General features: G+C 46.9%; 1 protein-coding gene across 1 annotated transcript in view; it reads left to right on the top strand.

Annotated features, from left to right (window-relative positions):
* The window catches only part of PARP10 (poly(ADP-ribose) polymerase family member 10), a 41,444-nt gene extending 21,170 nt beyond the window's left edge, over positions 1 to 20,274 (top strand). The window contains exons 5-10 of the mRNA XM_067467199.1: positions 226 to 441; positions 7,093 to 7,213; positions 9,288 to 10,235; positions 16,317 to 16,450; positions 16,555 to 16,729; positions 19,464 to 20,274. Of these exons, the coding sequence (XP_067323300.1) occupies positions 226 to 441; positions 7,093 to 7,213; positions 9,288 to 10,235; positions 16,317 to 16,450; positions 16,555 to 16,729; positions 19,464 to 19,789 (1,920 nt within the window). The 3' untranslated portion in view covers positions 19,790 to 20,274. The remainder of the gene's footprint in view (positions 1 to 225; positions 442 to 7,092; positions 7,214 to 9,287; positions 10,236 to 16,316; positions 16,451 to 16,554; positions 16,730 to 19,463) is intronic.
* Positions 20,275 to 20,561: the final 287 nt, after the last annotated feature.

Here is a 20,561-nt window from a genome sequence, read left to right as displayed (position 1 = left end):
TCAAAAATCTCACAATAACCCAATGTTGTTTGTGTTTCCAATTCTGAAAGGAATATTCCCACTAATTGCAAATAGGCTTTGGAGAGAGCAGGGTTCCATAAAGTTGGTCTTTCGGTGGTGGTGGTGGGGTTGATGCAAAACGATGGGTCCTCCTTTCTGGTGGTGCCTTCTGGGAGGCGGGCCCAATTCCCCTCCAGGCCACTCATGTCGTGCCTTCCTTTGCAGCTGAGCGGGGGGTCCAGGGCGTGCCAAGCGGGGGCCGAGCTGCTCCAGAGCCTCCTGGGGGCCATCCACTCGCAAACGATGCTTCTGCCTCGCCTGCCTGGCATCAGCCGCTTCTTGCTGGAGGATCGGGGCCGTGCCATCGTCCAGGGCTTGGAGCCCCGCTTCCGCTGCGCTGTGGGTCTGGAGCGTGTCCGCTGGAGCCCCCCAGAAGGACGGGTAAGAGGCTTTTTTTCAGGGGATGGGGGCAAAGGCATTGGGGGTTTTGCAGCAGTTCAGCAGATCAGAAGCATCCAGTGCCAGCAGTAGAGCCATTGAGCTTCAGCAAATCAGGAGGCAAGCTGTCAGGGGTGATTTCCAAAACAGAAAAAAAACACTCAAAAGTACCCATTTTGCTCACATCTAATGCTCACTTTTGAAGCTATATTACCTCTCCAAAATTAAGGTGTGCAGGAGTGTCCTGTCATACGGTGACCTTTAGTGCTCAACCTGGGGGTCGGGACCACTGAGGGGGTCGTGAGGGGGTGTCAAAGGGGTCGCCAAAGACCATCAGAAAACACAGTATTTTCTGGTGGTCATTGGGATTCTGTGTGGGAAGTTTGACCCAATTCTATTATTGGTCGAGTTCAGAATGCTCTTTGATTGTAGGTGAACTATAAATCCCAGCAATTACAACTCCCAAATGTCAAGATCTATTTTCCCCAGACTCTACCAGTGTTCACATTTGGGCATACTGAGTATTCGTGCCAAGTTTGGTCCAGATCCATCATTGCATGAATCCACAGTGCTCCTCTGGATATAGGTGAACTACAACTCCCAAACTAAAGGTCAATGCCCACAAAACCCTTCCAGTGTTTTCTGTTGGTCATGGGAGTTCTTTATGCCAAGTTCGATTTAAATCCATCGCTGGTGGAGTTCAGAATGCTCTTTGATTATAGGTGAACTATAAATCCCACCAACTACAACTCCCAAATTACAAAATCAATCCTTGGATGGTCCAGCAGACCATCACCAGCATTCACATTTGGGCATATTGGGTATTTGTTCTCAATTTAGTCCAGTGAATGAAAATATATCCTGCATATCGGATATTTTCATTACGATTTATAACTACTAAAATGACAGGTATCAAGTAGCAACCACACCAGCTTGGTAAAATCAGCAAGCAGTTTATTGAAGAATATATGTAGGCAAAGCAGTAAAAATAGCAAAATTAGTAAAGTTCCAAAATAGAAAATAGTTCATAAGCTTCAAAGGAAAACAGGATGCATGAGTACATAAAAATCCATGGAACTAGGCACTTGAATTCATGAAACAAGACAGCAGGGAAATCCCATAGGCAAAACTTAAGGTTGGCAAAAACTTGATACATGAAACTCAGAGCACTTGAAAGCAAGACTGGGATAAAATAACTACATTGCCTCAACTGAGGCAACTCTCTCCCATGAATCATTATAACGCTTTCTCAGATCCCAAAACTGAAAGTAAAGCATTTGTCAAGACCCAGGCGGACCAGCAAGGCAAGACAGCAGTTAAGGAGTTAAACAAAGGTCTTTAATGTCAATTAACATAAGAAAAAGGGCTCTTGAAGGCAGAAAAGGGCTTGCAGCCAGCAAGAATGTAAACAAACCAAGTCCCAGTCAGTCCTCGCTGGGAAAAGGAAAGCAGCAATAACACAGGCAGTAAGGCTTGAATTCAGCGGCAAAAACTCAGTCCATTCCAAATCCAAACAAAACAGCAAACAGCAATCCGCATGAGGAGCGGTCCAATGAAGTCACCAAGGGATAAGCAGGAGCGTAGAGTGGTCAGGCAGTCCGAGGGTCAGGGCAGGAGATAAGACTCACGAATCCAGTTCCGGCAAGGTCGTCCACACAATCAGGAATCCACGAAGCTGTAAGCAGGAGCTCAGGGCAAGAGTTAAACACAAGGCACACGGTAACACGACACTTTGAACTCTGCAACTAGACTGCTCCCAAACTGCTCCTTAAATCTCATCCGAGTCGCTGGAGTCACTTCCAGGTGCATCCATTTCCACAGGTGAATCACGACTTCTCCACTGCTGCCATTCTGTACTTCGGACTGCATCCTGCAAAGTAGTATCTGAAACCCAAGTGTCAGTAAAACCCTGGAACTCATCACTAGAAGTGGGAGCATTAACCACAGCTAACACTTCCTGGACCTTGGTCCAATCCAGCTCTTCCTCTTCGCTGTCAAACTCCTCACAATCAGCTACATCTTTAAGGCGTTTAGAAACAGATTCCTCATCACTATCCGAGCTGCGTGCTACTCGCTTTACACCGCGGTAATCCTCCACCTCCATTTCCTCGCGAGTAAACCCCTCAAAATCCTCCTCATCCGTAGGCTCTAGGAACAAGTCTCTAATACGCTTCAGCTGTTGCTGAGCGTCTTCCTCTTCCAAACCTCGTTTCCTTCTACTACTACTAGTAGGTACATGAGACAGACGCTAAGACACAACAGCATTTCTCTTGACTTCCCCCCAGATAAAGGTTTATGATCTCTCTTTTGCTGTGGATGAACTGATCGTCTCGGTCTCTGTTTACTAATTTTTTTCTTTCTGTTTAAGCTTTCATTATATTCTCTCTCATTAACTTCTACAACATACAAATCATTTTCAGACACTTGTTCTGAGAAAAGCTGTGAAGGGCCTCTCCCAGGAATGTGGCCTTGTGAATCTTTCTGAGACAGCTCAAGGTCCCATCTGTGACGTAGGTAGCTGGGTGTCAGCTGCATTAAGATCACTCATGACCGAAAGCTCATGAGTTTGAAGCCAGCCCTGCACAAAATCTAAGACTCCAAAAACACACTTCTTCTTCCTCTTCCCTTGAGAAAGAAGCCCCAAAGTGACCACTCTCCATAGGGACACTACCTCTCTCCTTCGCCTGGAGCAGAGCATGGCGGGTGGAACAGACTCCTCAGGTCTGCCACACTTTGAGCATTATTAGACTGAGTATTTTATAGGAATATTCTGCTGATATCATCCCAAAGTTGTAAATGAATGATAGAAGCCTTCCATCCTGGATCCATCTCAGTTTCCTGGCCAGATGTTGATTCTTCTTGATTGGTGTTGATCTTACATTGACTTCCTTCTTAACATTGTAAACAGTTCTATTACCACTGTCCCAATTCCTATCAGAGTTTACTTTTTCAGTTCTTATTAGCAACTTTTAATTACAGTCCAGCAAGAAGGTAGTTTGTCATTGCAGGCCTTAATATTATACTGGTGTCGCCAAAATTATTAGCTCCATCCATACATCCTTCCATCTCAGTTTCCTGGCAGAATGTTGATTCTTCTTGATTGGTGTTGATCTTACGTTGACTTCCTTCTTAACAGTTCTGTTACCACTGTCCTAATTCCTATCAGAGTTTACTTTTCAGTTCTTATTATCAACTTTTAATTACAGTCCAGTAAGCAGGTAGTTAGTCATTGCAGGCCTTAATATTATACTGGTGTCTCCAAAAGTATTGGCTCCATCCATACATCCTTCCATCTCAGTTTCCTGGCCAGATGTTGATTCTTCTTGATTGGTGTTGATCTTACGTTGACTTCCTTCTTAACAGTTCTGTTACCACTGTCCTAATTCCTATCAAGAGTTTACTTTTTCAGTTCTTATTAGCAACTTTTAATTACAGTCCAGCAAGAAGGTAGTTAGTCATTGCAGGCCTTAATATTATACTGGTATCTCCAAAATTATTAGCTCCATCCATACATCCTTCCATCTCAGTTTCCTGGCCAGATGTTGATTCTTCTTGATTGGTTTGATCTTATGTTGACTGCAAGTCGCTTCTGGTGTGAGAGAATTGGCCGTCTGCAGGGACATTGCCCAGAATTGGCCGTCTGCAAGGACGTTGCCCAGGAGACGCCTGGATGATTTGATGTTTTTATCATCCTTGTGGGAGGCTTCTCTCATTTCCCCGCATGAGGAGCTGGAGCTGATAGAGGGAGCTCACCCGCCTCTCCCCGGATTTGAACCTGCGACCTGTCAGTCTTCAGTCCTGCTGGCACAGGGGTTTAACCTGCTGCGCCACCGAGGGTTTGCAGTTTCTCAAGTCACTCCTGACACAACAGAAATAAAATCTTATGTTGACTTTCCGTTATCACTGTCCCAATTCCTATCAGAATTTACTTTTCAGTTCTTATTAGCAACTTTTAATTACAGTCCAGCAAGAAGGTAGTTAGTCATTGCAGGCCTTAATATTATACTGGTGTCTTCAAAATTATTAGCTCCATCCATACATCCTTCCATCTCAGTTTCCTGGCCAGATGTTGACTCTTCTTGATTGGTGTTGATCTTATGTTGACTTTCCGTTATCACTGTCCCAATTGCTATCAGAGTTTACTTTTTCAGTTCTTATTAGCAACTTTTAATTACAGTCCAGCAAGAAGGTAGTTAGTCATTGCAGGCCTTAATACTACACTAGTGTCTCCAAAATTATTAGTTCCATCCATACATCCTTCCATCTCAGTTTCCTGGCCAGATGTTGATTCTTCTTTATTGGTGTTGATCTTATGTTGACTTTCCGTTATCACTGCCCCAATTCCTATCAGAGTTTACTTTTCAGTTCCTATTAGCAACTTTTAATTACAGTCCAGCAAGAAGGTAGTTAGTCATTGCTGGCCTTAATACTACACTAGTGTCTCCAAAATTATTAGCTCCATCCATACATCCTTCCATCTCAGTTTCCTGGCCAGATGTTGACTCTTCTTGATTGGTGTTGATCTTATGTTGACTTTCCGTTATCACTGTCCCAATTGCTATCAGAGTTTACTTTTTCAGTTCTTATTAGCAACTTTTAATTACAGTTCAGCAAGAAGGTAGTTAGTCATTGCAGGCCTTATTATTATACTGGTGTCTTCAAACTTATTAGCTCCATCCATGCATTCATCTTCCATTCATTCCCACACATCATATTAAATTCACATGTGTCCAATCTGCACATTGAATGTCTTATTACACCTATCAACTCATTGCAATGGCCAGTGCAGATCAAGCCCAAGTCTGCAGAACCTTGACCTTCTGCAGTGAAGTTCAGCGTCAGAATGAATCATCTGAGTGTATATAATCATTCCAATAATAATTAACCGCTTTGTTTTACTTAGATGTCTTATCTCTCCGGTGCGTGGAAATTAAACAATTCTTGCACCATTTAATTGTCTGAGTGAAGAGAGGATAACGGAGCCAAGTCGTTGTGGAGAGAAGCCAAGCGAATGGACGGCGGCCAAATGTACTAATTGGAGTTGGGGCATTCTCTCGCTCTCCAAGGCCGCCCCTTCCCAATTAAAGATAATTCACCAAAAAAAAATCCTTTAAAGAAGCTTTAACCCTTAAGGTCTTTGAGGGGAACAGGCAGAGCAGTGGCAACACCCCAGAACTCTCCCTGTTGGGAGTTCAGCCTGTGATTGTGTTTCAAGATCAAGGTGCTTTGGATGTGGGAAATGATGACAATGAGGGTCAAGATGGCAATGGTCTAGTCAATGATATTAATGCAGAGAACGACATAGAGACAGCGGTTCAAAGTGTAGTTTCCCATGAGAATGTTCCTACAGGAGATAGGGATGATGGTTTGCTCCCTGAATTGTTCCCAGAGTTCCCAGAACTTGGGGCTTGAAAACAACTTGGCACCAGGGGAATCGAATGAGCAGATAGACAGGCGGGCGGAAATTAGTCAAAACAGACAGCTCAGCCAAGGCCTTCAGCGTTCTGCCAGGCTTTGACAGTTTACCTGTCCGAACGGATTCTCCCCCATAAGCCATCAAGGCTATTAAGATCTTCCGGGGGTGAGGGGGGCTGCTCTCGGTCCCACCACCCTCGCAGTCGCGCTTGGTGGGGACAAGAGACAGGGCCTTCTCGGTGGTGGCTCCCCGGCTCTGGAACTCCCTTCTACTGGAAATTCGATCTGCCCCCTCCCTCCTGACTTTCAGGAAATTACTAAAGACCTGGCTCTGGAATGTGGCTTTTGAGGACTGAATCTTTAATGAACTGTGACTACGACTACGACTGTGACTGTATTGACGTTTTGGCCTGGGTAATTGTAATGATGATGTTTTATTGTATTTTACTGTGTTGTTTTAATCCTTAATGATGTTGTACTCGGTTGTATTTGTATATTTTGTAATTGCATATATGCTGTAAACCGACCTGAGTCCCTCGGTTGAGGTGAGAAGGCCGGTATAGAAATCTTCCAAATAAATAGAAAAAATAAGGATGAGAGGCATTCAGGGAAAATGAAACCAATTTCTGAGTGCTTGGAATGGTTTAACGGGAGGATATAAAGTTCCAAGCATGGGAAATATAGTCAGATGAAGCATCATTTCAGATCCCTGCTAAGATCCTGCTCTTGTCTCATGAAAGCCTTGCTTGGAAGATTCATGTTTAAGGATTTCTTCCTGTATGGTCTGATTCTTTGTCTCTTGTGATTACATACTCATGCCTTGGATCAACGTTTCCCTGTTTCTTTGGATTTTATTAGGGAAGTCTGGACTTTGTTTTTGAGCTTTGCTTGGACTAATTTGTTCCTGCTTATCTTCTTTCCTAATTGGATTTACCTATTGCCTTAAAGCATTTTTTCTACTCTGCTGTTTTTACTTATCTTCAATAAAAGAGGATTGTTTTCCTACTCATCATACGGTGTTTCAAAGACAGAGGGTTATTCTTGTTCTGGAGTGCATCACTCCCCTCAATAGATAGACAGCAGTCTCCCTTCGGCAATGTTTCTTCTCCGTCTCAAGGGGGGAGCTGGTGTCGGACCGACTGTTGAGAGACTGGGCACAAAGGGCTCCGTTGGAAAGGTAGGAAAGATGGCCACTCCTCTGTCATGGCCCATTGATGACCCCCATCTCTTTGCTCCCAGCATGAACTAGAGATGTCTCAGGAGCCACTGGCCTTGGATTGCGAGCGGGATTCACCCCACGGATTGCAGCGTTTGGGGGTCCAAGGCATCACACAGCGGAACCAGAGCGGAGCCAGCCTGGGTAACGTAACTTACTTACGTACTTACTTAGGCGATCCCTCGTAGCCTGAGGATGATGGTCCTCCAAGTGGAGTGTCTTGGCGGCAGGTCCGTAGGTGGCTGTGGAGTCCTATTCTTGACCCGCATGTTCTCCCGCAGTGAGGGCATCGGTTTCCAGCTGGAATGCAGTCCTTCCTCTTGGCATATTTCTCCCTTTCGCCCTTCATTTGTGCCTCTTCGGATTCTGCAGCATTGCTAGTCACAGCTGACCTCCAGTTAGAGTGTTCAAGGGCCAGGTCCTCTGAGTAGCCATTGTGGTAACATGTGGTCAAGTGGCCAAAGCGACCGGGGGGGGGGGGGTAGCAGTTCCCTTATCAACCGTGTTCTGAGCCCTTTGAGATCCTAAGGGGGATAGGGGGCTGTCAGTCATAGAATCCTAGAGTTGGAAGAGACCTCCTGGGCCATCCAGTCCAACCCCATTCTGCCAAGAAGCAGGAATATTGCATTCAAATCACCCCTTACAGATGGCCATCCAGCCTCTGTTTAAAAGCCTCCAAAGAAGGGGACTCCACCACACTTTGGGGCAGAGAGTTCCACTGATGAATGGCTCTCACAATCAGGAAGTTCTTCGTCATGTTCAGATGGAATCTCCTCTCTTGTAGTTTGAAGCCATTGCTCCCTTGCGTCCCAGTCTCCAAGGAAGCAGAAAACAAGCTTGCTCCCTCCTCCCTGTGGCTTCCTCTCACATATTTATACATGGCCCTCATCATATCTCCTCTCCGCCTTCTCTTCTTCAGGCTAAACATGCCCAGCTCCTTAAGCCGCTCCTCATAGGGCTTGTTCTCCAGACCCTTGATCATTTGAGTCGCCCTCCTCTGGACACATTCCAGCTTGTCAATATCTCTCTTGAATTGTGGTGCCCAGAATTGGACACAATATTCCAGATGGTCTAACCAAAGTAGAATAGAGCATGGGGAGCATGACTTCCCTGGACCTAGACACTATGCTCCTCTTGATGCAGGCCAAAATCTCATTGGCTTTTTTTGCCTCCACATCACAAGTCAGGAGGGTTTGGATTGTGCCTTTCCCCTGGGCAGAACCAGGATGGATTGGATGGCCTTTGAGGGTCCTTTCCAACTCTAGATTGCCTGGGAGTCTGATAGAGACTCCATCTCTGGTGGTTTTGAAGCAGAGGCTGGATGGCCATCTCTTGGGACGGCTTAGATTGTGGCAAAAAGAAGAGGTTCAACCAGAGGGCTTTTGGGGGTCCCTTCTAGTGTTTAGCCCAGTGGAATTTCCTTCTTTGGTGTTTTTGGAGCAGAGGTTGGGTGGGATTGGGTTGTGCCTCCCTGCCTGGACTCGGTGGCCTTTAGAGGCCTCTTCCGGCTGTAGGATCCCATGAGTCTTGGGGCTTGGGGAACTGGGCATGTTTAGCCTGAAGAAGAGAAGGCTGAGAGGAGATATGATAGCCATGTATAAATATGTGAGAGGAAGCCACAGGGAGGAGGAGGGAGCAAGCTTGTTTTCTGCTTCCTTGGAGACTAGGACGCAATGGAACAATGGCTTCAAACTACAAGAGAGGAGATTCCATCTGAACATGAGGAAGAACTTCCTGACTGTGAGAGCCGTTCAGCAGTGGAACTCTCTGCCCCGGAGTGTGGTGGAGGCTCCTTCTTTGGAAGCTTTGAAACAGAGGCTGGATGGCCATCTGTCAGGGGTGATTTGAATGCAATATTCCTGCTTCTTGGCAGAATGGGGTTGGACTGGATGAAGAACTTCCTGACTGTGAGAGCCGTTCAGCAGTGGAACTCTCTGCCCCGGAGTGTGGTGGAGGCTCCTTCTTTGGAAGCTTTGAAACAGAGGCTGGATGGCCATCTGTCAGGGGTGATTTGAATGCAACATTCCTGCTTCTTGGCAGAATGGGGTTGGACTGGATGGCCCATGAGGTCTCTTCCAACTCTTTGGTTCTATGATTCATGGGAGAGAGTTGCCTCAGTTGAGGCAATGTTGTTATTTTATCCCAGTCTTGCTTTCAAGTGCTCTGAGTTTCATGTATCAAGTTTTTGCCAACCTTAAGTTTTCTGCCCCAATTGCAGTGGAGATCAAGGGGCTCCTGGCCGCCCTGCAGACCCCCAGCGCCGCCCCTTCCCTTCCGGCAGAGGAGGAGGAGGAGGACCTCTACACCGCGATGGAGCAGGTCCCGGCGGACGCGGCCCAGAAGGAGGAAGTGAGGGGGGAGGAAGAGGTGCAGGTGGGGCCCTTGGACCTGGAGGCGATGGAGGAGGGGCCCTTGCCCTTGGAGGAGCTGGCCAGGGTCAAGCGGGCGACCGAGGAAGAGGAGGAGGCGCAGCTGCTGCTGGCCATCCAGGAGTCCATGGACAGCGCCATGCAGGAAGAGGAAGAGATCCGCCGCGCTACCGAGCTCTCCTTGCTCTCCTGGGAGCGGGAGCGGCGGCCGGACTCCGAGGAGGAGGAGGCGGCCCTCCTGTCCGCTGTCAACGACTCCCTGGAGGCCAATGACGAGGCTACCTTGGTGGTCTGGGCGGAGTCTGCGGGGGCCGCGGAGGGGCTGCGGGAAGCGCTGGAGGCGGCCCTCCTTGCCCAGGTGCGGGAGGAGGAGGTCTCCCACGAGGCGCTGCGCCACCTGCCCTCGCTCTGCCGGGGTTACCTGACCCACCTGGAGCGCAAGCACGGCGTCCGCATCGCCCTGGACGGAGACAAGGCCAACCTGCGGGGCTTCGCTGACCACCCGGTGGCCGCCACCCGCGACCTGGCGCTGCTGCTGGCCCGCTTCCTGCCGGCCGAGACCCCAGTGGGAGGGGCCCAGTGGGTGCGGTGGGAGGCCTCTGGGCAGGGGTCCCCCACGCCCTACTCCGCCCAGGCCAGCGCCATCCTGGAGAGAGCCTGGCAGCGCGGGCTCCGGAGGGTGGACCTCTTCTTCGGGGGACGGCCCTTCGCCTTCGACTTCCACCGCATGGAGGAGTACGACGTCAGCAACGCCCGGACCCTGCCCATTGGACGCATGGAGACCCCTGCTGACCCAGGTAGGTCCCCCCCCCCCCCGATACACATACCCTACCCTGGAAGAGGCCAAGCGGGCGTCCAGGTGACCTCTTGCAAGGGCCATTGGATCTCTTGTCTTTGTGCTCATACTGGAGAGGCATTGGCTCTGACCAGGGTTCTATTCAGCTGGACCTTTGCTGCCAGGCTGATGGGCTTTGGAGTCCTTGCCAACATCATGGCCAATTTCTATTTATTTATTTATTTATTTCTGGTACTTTTACCCCACCCTTCTCAACCCCCAGAGGGGGACTCAGGGCGGCTTACAAAGAAGGCAGAATTCGATGCCTATACAAAATGGAGGGAAAGATACTAGAGACAAAGTTGAAGTACTTTGGAGACAGGAAAGCCTAGAGAAGGGAATGATGCTGGGGAAAGTGGAAGGCAAAAGGAAGAGGGGCCGACCAAGGGCAAGGTGGATGGATGGCATCCTTGAAGCGACTGGACTGACCTTGAGGGAGCTGGGGGTGGTAACGGCCGACAGGGAGCTCTGGCGTGGGCTGGTCCATGAGGTCACGAAGAGTCGGAGACGACTGATCGAATGAACAACAACAACACAAAATTACACATCATATACAAAAATATACAAAAGAACAAATATACAAAAATGTAATTAAAACGATTATCACAATTAAAACACCAGCAACCGGTACATAAGACATTATATAAAACATCATATAAAAGTCATTCTTACAATCAGCGTTTCGTTTCCAGAGTTCCACATGTCCAATCCGTTAGTCATTTCCTAGCCATCAATGGAGTTCTTTCTTTATTTGTCCACTTGTCCAAATGCCTGGTCCCAGATCCATGTTTTTAGTTTTTTTCCTGAAAGAAAGGAGCGAAGTTGCAGATCTGATTTCCCCGGGGAGTGAATTCCACAGGCGGGGGGCCACCACCGAGAAGGCCCTGCTCCTCGTCCCCGCCAATCTCACCTGTGATAGAAGCGGGGTCGAGAGCAGGACCTCCCCAGAAGATCTTAGGCTCCGGGATGGGACGTAGAGGGAGAACCGTTCGGACAGATACACTGGGCCGGAACCGTATTTCCTCCTCCTCCTCTTCTTTTTCTATTATTATTATTATTATTATTATTATTATTATTATTAATTGGAACTATTGTTGTTGTTACTGACACAAAAACACAGTATGTCACAGCAACAGCTGAGGATGGCAAAATTACGGTGAGGTGGATCTGGAATTGGTTAAGTGGACGAACACAGAGAGTGCTCACTAATGCTTCCTCTTCATCTTGGAAAGAAGTGACAAGCGGAGTGCCAAAGCAGGGTTCCGTCCTGGGCCCGGTCCTGTTCAGGATCTTTATTAATGACTTAGATGAAGGGCTAGAAGGCAGGATCATCAAGTTTGCAGACAACACCAAATTGGGAGGGAGAGCCAAGACTCCAGAGGACAGGAGCAGGACTCAAAGGGATCTTGACAGATTAGAGAGATGATGGGCAAAAACCAACACAATGAAGTTCAACAGTGACAAATGCAAGAGACTCCACTTTGGCAGAAATAATGAAATGCAAAGAGACAGAATGGGGGACGCCTGGCTCGAGAGCAGTACGTGTGAAAAAGATCTTGGAGTCCTCGTGGACAACAAGTTAAACATGAGCCAACAATGTGATGTGGCGGCAAAAAAAGCCAATGGGATTTTGGCCTGCATCAAGAGGAGCCTAGTGTCTAGATCTAAGGAAGCCATGCTACCCTCTATTCTGCTCTGGTTAGACCACATCTGGAATATTATGTCAAGTTCTGGGCACCACAATTCAAGAGAGATATTGACAAGCTGGAATGTGTCCAGAGGAGGGCGACTAAAATGATCAAGGGTCTGGAGAACAAGCCCTATGAGGAGCGGCTTAGGGAACTGGGCATGTTTAGCCTGAAGAAGAGAAGGCTGAGAGGAGATATGATAGCCATGTATAAATATGTGAGAGGAAGCCACAGGGAGGAGGAGGGAGTAAGCTTGTTTTCTGCTTCCTTGGAGACTAGGACGCAAGGGAACAATGGCTTCAAACTACAAGAGAGGAGATTCCATCTGAAGATGAGGAAGAACTTCCTGACTGTGAGAGCCGTTCAGCAGTGGAACTCTCTGCCCCGGAGTGTGGTGGAGGCTCCTTCTTTGGAAGCTTTTAAGCAGAGGCTGGATGGCCCTCTGTCAGGGGTGATTTGAATGCAATATTCCTGCTTCTTGGCAGAATGGGGTTGGACTGGATGGCCCAGGAGGTCTCTTCCAACTCTAGGATTCTATGATTCTATGTAAAAAAAATCATATAGACAGACTACAGGCAGAGGCACAACACAGATTATTATTATTATTATTGACACAAAAGCACAGTATGTCACAGCAAACGAGATCGCTATGCTGGATTTCATATCACAAAATCACAAGTTGAACCCTTCCCAAGCGTCTAGGACTGTGTGATTTATGTTTGATTGGACGCATGGACATTTTGGTCGCATTAACCCCGAGGTCCTCTCTTCCCGGTCTTGTTCCTCATTGGCCGAGCCATTAAGCCCTTCTCTGGTTCCCTCCATGTCAAGCTGTTCTCAGCACAAGGCTTGTCGCTTATCAGCAGGAGCCTCATTAACCTGAAAGGCAATCCCAGCCTCTGACGAGCAACGAGCTTCACCCGGCAGCTTCGAGTCTCCTCAAATTCCCATTAGCCATGGTGTTGAAGGCGCTTTGCATCACAGCACAACTCTCGGCGCATATTGCAAACTGCATATTGTATAACAAACATGCAATCACAATATGATTACTTATTTACTAATTACTTACTTATCTCAATACGATATAACAGTCTGGATAGATGCAGCATGGCAGCTCCAGCGCATAGGATCCAGACACAGTAATAGTCTCCCAGTGACGTTGAAATGGTTCATTTGTATTAGTGACATTGAATTATTATTCTTATTATTTTTGCACGTTGTGTTATTCTATATTCAGTTCTTGTGGGTTTTTTCGGGCTATATGGCCATGTTCTAGAGGCATTTCTCCTGACGTTTCGCCTGCATCTATGGCAAGCATCTTCAGAGGTCTGCTGGAGCTGGGAAAAAGGGGTTTATATATCTGTGGAATGACCAGGGTGAGACAAAAGGCTTTTGTAAGTTGGGCTAGGTGTGAATCTTTTCAACTGACCACCTTGATTAGCATACAATGGGCTGACTGTGCCTGGAGCAAACTCTTCTTGAAAGGTGATTAGATGTCCCTGCCTGTTTTTCTCTCTGCTGTTTTAATTTTAGAGTTTTTTAATACTGGTAGCCAGATTTTGTTCATTTTCATGGTTTCTTCCTTTCTGTTGAAATTGTCCACATGTTTGTGGATTTCAATGGCTTCTCTGTGTAGTCTGACATGGTGGTTGTGAGAGTGGTCCAGCATTTTTGTGTTCTCAAATAAAATGCTGTGTCCAGGTTGGTTCATCAGGTGCTCTGCTATGGCTGACTTCTCTGGTTGAAGGAGTCTGCAGTGCCTTTCATGTTCCTTGATGCGTGTCTGGGCAATGCTGCGTTTGGTGGTCCCTATGTAGACTTGTCCACAGCTGCATGGTATACGGTAGACTCCTGCAGAGGTGAGAGGATCCCTCTTGTCCTTTGCTGAACGGAGCATTGGTTGGATTTTCTTGGTGGGTTTGTAGACTGTTTGTATGTTGTGTTTCCTCATCAGCTTCCCTATGCGATCAGTGGTTCCCTTGATGTATGGCAGGAACACTTTTCGTCTGGGTGGATCTTCGTCTTTACTCTTGTGGCTTGTTCTTGGTCTTGCAGCTCTTCTGATGTCTGAGGTGGAGTCTCCCTTGGCCTGGAGAGCCCAGTTGAGGTGGTTCAGTTCATCTTGGAGGAGGTGGGGTTCACAGATTCTTTTTGCACGGTCTGCCAAGGCTTTAATGGGGCTTCTTCTTTTTTGACTTGGGTGATGGTTGGAGTTTTTATGTAGATATCTATCTGTGTGTGGGGGTTTTCTGTAGACGGTGTGACCCAATTGTTGATCAGGTTTGCGGATGACTAGGACATCTAGAAAAGGCAGTCTTCCTTCATTTTCTTTTTCCATAGTGAACTGGATGTTAGGGTGGAGTCTTTGTTGAGTCCGTTAGTTAATGGGGAAATTCATCTCAGGAAATAGAATTTCCCAAGATTTTGGCATGCTGAGGTCACGAAAAGGGTGGCATTTCATATTTTATTCGTAGACACATGTATGGGGTCCATAAGGCATACACTGGGAAAGAGGGGAAAGAAATTTATATCAACTCATCCCACCCACCAGAGTTTATCATAGAAATCCATGAGGTTTGGGGAGAAGAAAAAGTTTCTAAAAAGTTTCCAAAAGTTCTAAAAGTTGATCAACGTTGGAGGAAAGTTGCTGAATTCATGAGGGCAAAATGGGGGAGGTTCCCCATAGAGTCCTTGGGAAGTGATTGCCAGCGCTGGAGGTCATAGAATCATAGAATCATAGAATCAAAGAGTTGGAAGAGACCTCATGGGCCATCCAGTCCAACCCCATTCTGCCAAGAAGCAGGAATTTTGCATTCAAATCACCCCTGACAGATGGCCATCCAGCCTCTGCTTAAAAGCTTCCAAAGAAGGAGCCTCCACCACACTCCGGGGCAGAGAGTTCCACTGTTGAACGGCTCTCACAGTCAGGAAGTTCTTCCTCATGTTCAGGTGGAATTTCCTCTCTTGTAGTTTGAAGCCATTGTTCCCTTGCGTCCTAGTCTCCAAGGAAGCAGAAGACAAGCTTGCTCCCTCCTCCTCCCTGTGGCTTCCTCTCACATATTTATACAGGTCGAGATCCACATTGGAAAATGGAAAATAGATCCCATCTCGTCAAGGGCCAGGATGGCCCATTGGCTTCCTGGAGGTCCCAAAGGCTGGCCACAGCAGGTTCCCCAGGTCAACAGGCTCTTCAGGCATCGACGAGATGGTGGCAGCAATGTTGTGGCAGTGGGCTCCATGTCGGGTTTTGGGGGCAAAAAGGGTTATTCCTGGGGCTGAGAGGTTAGCGGAGCAAAAGCGAGGTAGCCATTAGTCTTAGAATCTGCCCAGGAGAAGAATGGCACTGATTTTGGGGCGATCCGTTGACCCGTGGATACGGGGACCCAATGGGTTTCTGTATCCACGGTTCAGAGGAACGCAGTTTCGGCCTCCCTGGGATTCTGGAATCGCATCCCAGGTGGGCTGGCAGCATTCTACAGCCCAGGCTCTTCAGGCATCGACGAGATGGCGGCAGCAATGTTGTGGCAGGAGGCAAAAAGGGTTATTCCCGGGGCGGAGATGTTAGCGGAGCAAAAGCATTAAAACAGTAAAACAGTCTCGTCAGTCAAATCGCCGTTCCAGTCAATGTCCCTCTAAAATGCTACATGCATGTACTGTCCAAAGGCCTGGTCCCAGAACCATGATTTAAATTTTTTCCTAAAAGCCAGGAGGGAGGGATTGGATCTTACCTCATTTGGGAGTGTGTTCCATAGGCAGGGGGCCACAGCCGAGAAGGCCCTGTCTCTCGTCCCTACCAGGCGCATTTGTGCTGTTGATGGGAGCGAGATTACGAGGTGGGACAGAGGGGTGGATGTGTTCAGACAAGGAAGCTGGGCCAGAACCATATAGAGCTTTATATGTTTATATGTTCCCTCATTTATCGTGGGGGTTACGTCCCTGAACCACCTGCAGTAAGTGAAAATCTGTGGCTCGGGGGAGGGAGAAAAACCCGTGAAACACCGAGTCCGCAATACCGAGTCCACAGATCAGAAACAGATATACAGCAAGAAGCAAGAATCATGGCAAGAGCATCATGGCTGTTACTCACATTTATACCCATAACTTATCATCAAACGGGGGAACAGGAAATGATGCAACTGTTGTCATGCCTGTCACATGTTCATGGCTCAGCTTCTTTTCCTGTCCCTCCATTTCCACATCACCACCTGCTTTAACCTTTCACTGGATGTGTGCGACCACATGTCTATTAGAACTGTATTTTCCCAGCTGGTAATGCACAATGGGGTTGCAGACAATGCATTTCTATCTAACAGTGCATTACCTACCTAACGTGAGGGCATCCCCTGTCTTTGCAGACCCCATGGGCCCGCTGGCGGAGGACGAGGTGAAGTTGGTGCCGCTGGTTGAGGGCTCCGAGGAGTTCAGGGACACCGTGCGCCGCTTCTACGACACGCTGGAGGAGCTCCACAGCAAGATCCGCATCGTCAAGGTATGCGATGTCATAGACTCCCAGGGCCATAGGGTACTCAGTTCAGAGCGTGGGGGCAACGTTTCCTACTCGGGCCCTGATCCGCTGCTATCCCTGCTTTCCAGGTGGAGAAGCTGGTGCACCCGCTGCTCTACCGCCAGTACCAGCTGAAGAAGGCCGCCATGGAGAAGGCTTGCGGGCACCAGGAGGTGGAGCGGGTCCTGTACCACGGCACCACCGAGCAGTCCACACGCGAGATCTGCCAGCACGGCTTCAACCGCAGCTTCTGCGGGAAGAACGGTGAGCCCCACACCTTGCAACACTTGGCCCCCTGGGTCTTTCTTTACCCGAGTCTTTCAGCCTGAGGCACAAGGATTGGCGGGCCCCTTGCGCTTTCCTTGGCTCCTGGGGCTGGTCCAGGCCCTCACACGCACAACACACATGCTAGTCCACCCCACCTTTCTGGTATAGAATAGCAAGAATAGAATCATGCAAACATAGAGTTGGAAGAGACCCCCAAAGACCATGCAGTCCATCCTCATTCCAGAAATAAAAAAGCAAGGATAGAATCATTATAATATAATTATAAATATAGAATCATAGAATCATAGAGTTGGAAGAGACCTCATGGGCCATCCAGTCCAACCCCATTCTGCCAAGAAGCAGGAGTATTGCATTCAAATCACCCCTGACAGATGGCCATCCAGCCTCTTTAAATGCTTCCAAAGAAGGAGCCTCCACCACACTCCGGGGCAGAGAGTTCCACTGCTGAACGGCTCTCACAGTCAGGAAGTTCTTCCTCATGTTCAGATGGAATCTCCTCTCTTGTAGTTTGAAGCCATTCCTCCATTGCGCCCTAGTCTCCAGGGAAGCAGAAAGGAAGCTTGCTTCCTCCTCTCACATATTTATACATGGCTATCATCATGTCTCCTCTCAGCCTTCTCTTCTTCAGGCTAAACATGCCCATCTCCTTGAGCCGCTCCTCATAGGGCTTGTTCTCCAGACCCTTGATCATTTTAGTCGCCCTCCTCTGGACACATTCCAGCTTGTCAATATCTCTCTTGAATTGTGGTGCCCACAATGTAGCCTCGCCCCGCCTATCAAACAAAGCAACACTCAAGCAGCTAATTTTAGACACTTACTCAGATTTCTAGTGCCCTCTAACAAAGCAACACTCAAAGCAGCTACCACTCAAAGCAGCAAACAAATCAACACTCAAAGCAGCTAATTTTAAACACTTACTCAGATTTCTAGTGCCCTCTAAGAGAAGGCTTATCCTGAAGCAGAAGGGAACAAGATGGCTTCTTACTTCCTCAACTTATGTGGGAGTATAATAATACAATACAATATACTGTGCTATAGCAAAGGTTTTATGTAATTTATTTTCTGATTTTCTGTTGTGTTTTTGTGTTTATATTGTGTTTACTGTGTTGATGGGTGTGGTCTTATGTAAGCCACCCCGAGCTGTGTTACTTAGTGTGCTATATTGTAATAATATGCTAATAATATTATAATAATACAATAAAATGTGCTATAGCAGGATGCCCCTCTTGCAAAGACAAAGTTTGTGCAGTTTAGCAAACTTTCCCCATGTTTTGATGATGGACCCAATTAGGAAGTGACATTGATAGCCCTGGAACAAAAAATGTGTCACTTAGTGTACTATATTATAATAATATAGTAACAAAAATTGTGTTACTTACTGTACTGTGTTATAATAATATAATAATGCAATATAATGTGCTATAGCAGGATGTCCCTCTTGCAAAGGCAAAGTTTGTGCAGTTTAGCAAACTTTCCCCATATTTTGATGACGGACCTAATTAGGAAGTGACATTGATAGCCCTGGAACAAAAATTGTGTCACTTAGTGTACTAAATAATAATAATAATAATAATAATAATAATAATAATAAACAACAATATGCTAATAATAATAATACAATATAATGTGCTAAAGCAGGATTCCCTCTTGCAAACACAAAGTTTGTGCAGCTTAGCAAACTTCTCCATGTTTTGATGTTGGTCCCAATTAAGAACTGATATTGATACCCTGGAACAAAAATTGTGTTACTTACTTTACTGTAGTAGTATAATAATAATATAATAATGCAATATAATGTGCTATAGCAGGGTGTTCTTTTGCAAAGACAAAGGTTTTGTAGTTTAGCAAACTTTGAGCATGTTTTGATGATGGAACCAATTAGGAAGTGACATTGATCAGCCTGGACCAAAAGTTATGTTACTTGGCGTGCTATATTATAATAATATAGTAATAATATTATAAAAATACAATATAATGTGCTATAGCAGAATGTCCCTCTTGCAAAGACAAAGTTTGTGTAGTAGAGCAAACTTTCCTCATGTTTTGATGATGGTCCCAATTAGGAAGTGACATTGATAACCCTGGACCAAAAAATGTGTATTATATTGTAATTATATAATAATATAATAATACAATATAATGTGCTATAGCAGGATGTCCCTCTTGCAAAGACAAATGTTTTGCATCTTAGCAAACTTTGAGCATGTTTTGATGATGGACCCAATTAGGAAGTGACATTCATCAACCTGGACCAAAAATTATGTTACTTGGCGTGCTATATTATAATAATATAGTAATAATATTATAATAATACAATATAATGTGCTATAGCAGGATGTCCCTCTTGCAAAGACAAAGGTTTTGCAGTTTAGCAAACTTTCTTCGTGTTTTGACAATGGACCCATTTAGGAAGTGACATTGATCAACCAGGAACATGATTGTGTTACTAAGTGTACTATATAATAATTATATAATAATTACAATAATTATATACATTATATGATTATAATATATTATAATAATAATAATAATAATTATATAATAATTATAATACTTATAACTATTATAATAATTATGTAATAATAATAATAATAATAATAATTGTTTAATAATTATATAATAATTATAATAATTAACCCAGGATCCGAAACGGTGTTGAATGAATGTCCCTTTCTCTCTCCCCCCCCCCCCCCCCCGTCTTTCCCTGCAGCCACGCTCTACGGCCACGGCGTCTACTTTGCCCGCAAGGCTTGCCTCTCGGTCAAGGAGCAGTACTCCCCCTCCGGCCCCAGCGGCAACAAGCATGTCTTCGTGGCCCGGACCTTGGTGGGGGACTTCACGGCGGGGCGCATCGGCTTGCGGGCACCCCCTTTCCGAGAGGATGAGGGGGAGGGAGAGAAAGAAGGCGGGGCTCCACGCCGGCGCTACGACAGCACTGTGGACTGCCCCCACGACCCCTCCATCTTCGTCATCTTCAACGACACCCAGGCCTATCCCCAGTTCCTCATCACCTGCCAATGGTCCAAGCTGCGCTGAGAAGGGCAGCTTCCCCTTTGATTGACACTTTCTGATCCGGAATCATGGTCTTGATTTTGGCATGGGCTCTCTTTAGCTCTCCAGGTGTTTTAGACTGCAACTCCCACCATTCCTCACATTTCCCTTATCCGTATCCCACCAATGGCTCTCCGTATCCACTTCCCACTAATGGCGCCCCGTATCCGCGCCCCACCAATGGCTCCCTGTATCCGCGTCCCACCAGCTTAAGCGGCCGAGGGGGAAAAGGAAAGGGCCTGAGGCTGTGAGGAATGGTGGGAGTTGCAGTCCAAAACACCCGGAGGGCCGTAGTTGGCCCATGCCTGCCTTACTCCTTCCTCAGGTATTTTGCCCCTTGTTGGGGGTCTCTGCAGAGGCCTCTTCACGGTGGGCCTTCTTGCCAAAAAGGGCTGTTTGTCTGCAAAACGGATGGAGAGGTTGACGCTTTATGAAGGTTGCACGACAGAATTAAAGAAAACCCAGGCACAGCTTCTCTTGCTTGGTAATTGCTTGAGTGGGGGGCGGGGGGGGGGTCCTAGCATTGGAAATGGGCCTAAGCAATCCGTTTACAGCTTGATACAGCGTAATGGTGTGAGCTGTATTAAGCTTAATAGTGTAGCATTAGAAAATGTTGACCATTTCCGCTCCCTTGGCAGCTACTTCTCCACAAAAGTGTGAGATGTGGACTGTCTACAGATGTCAACACTGACACTGAAATGCAACGGCGCCTAAGCACTGCAAGTGCAGCATTTTTCCGAATGAAGCAAAGAGTGTT

Source organism: Anolis sagrei, chromosome 4 (assembly GCF_037176765.1).
Source record: "Anolis sagrei isolate rAnoSag1 chromosome 4, rAnoSag1.mat, whole genome shotgun sequence".
NCBI lineage: Eukaryota > Metazoa > Chordata > Lepidosauria > Squamata > Dactyloidae > Anolis > Anolis sagrei.
Note: the sequence above shows the minus strand (reverse complement) of the source record. Positions and strands in the feature narration are given on the sequence as shown.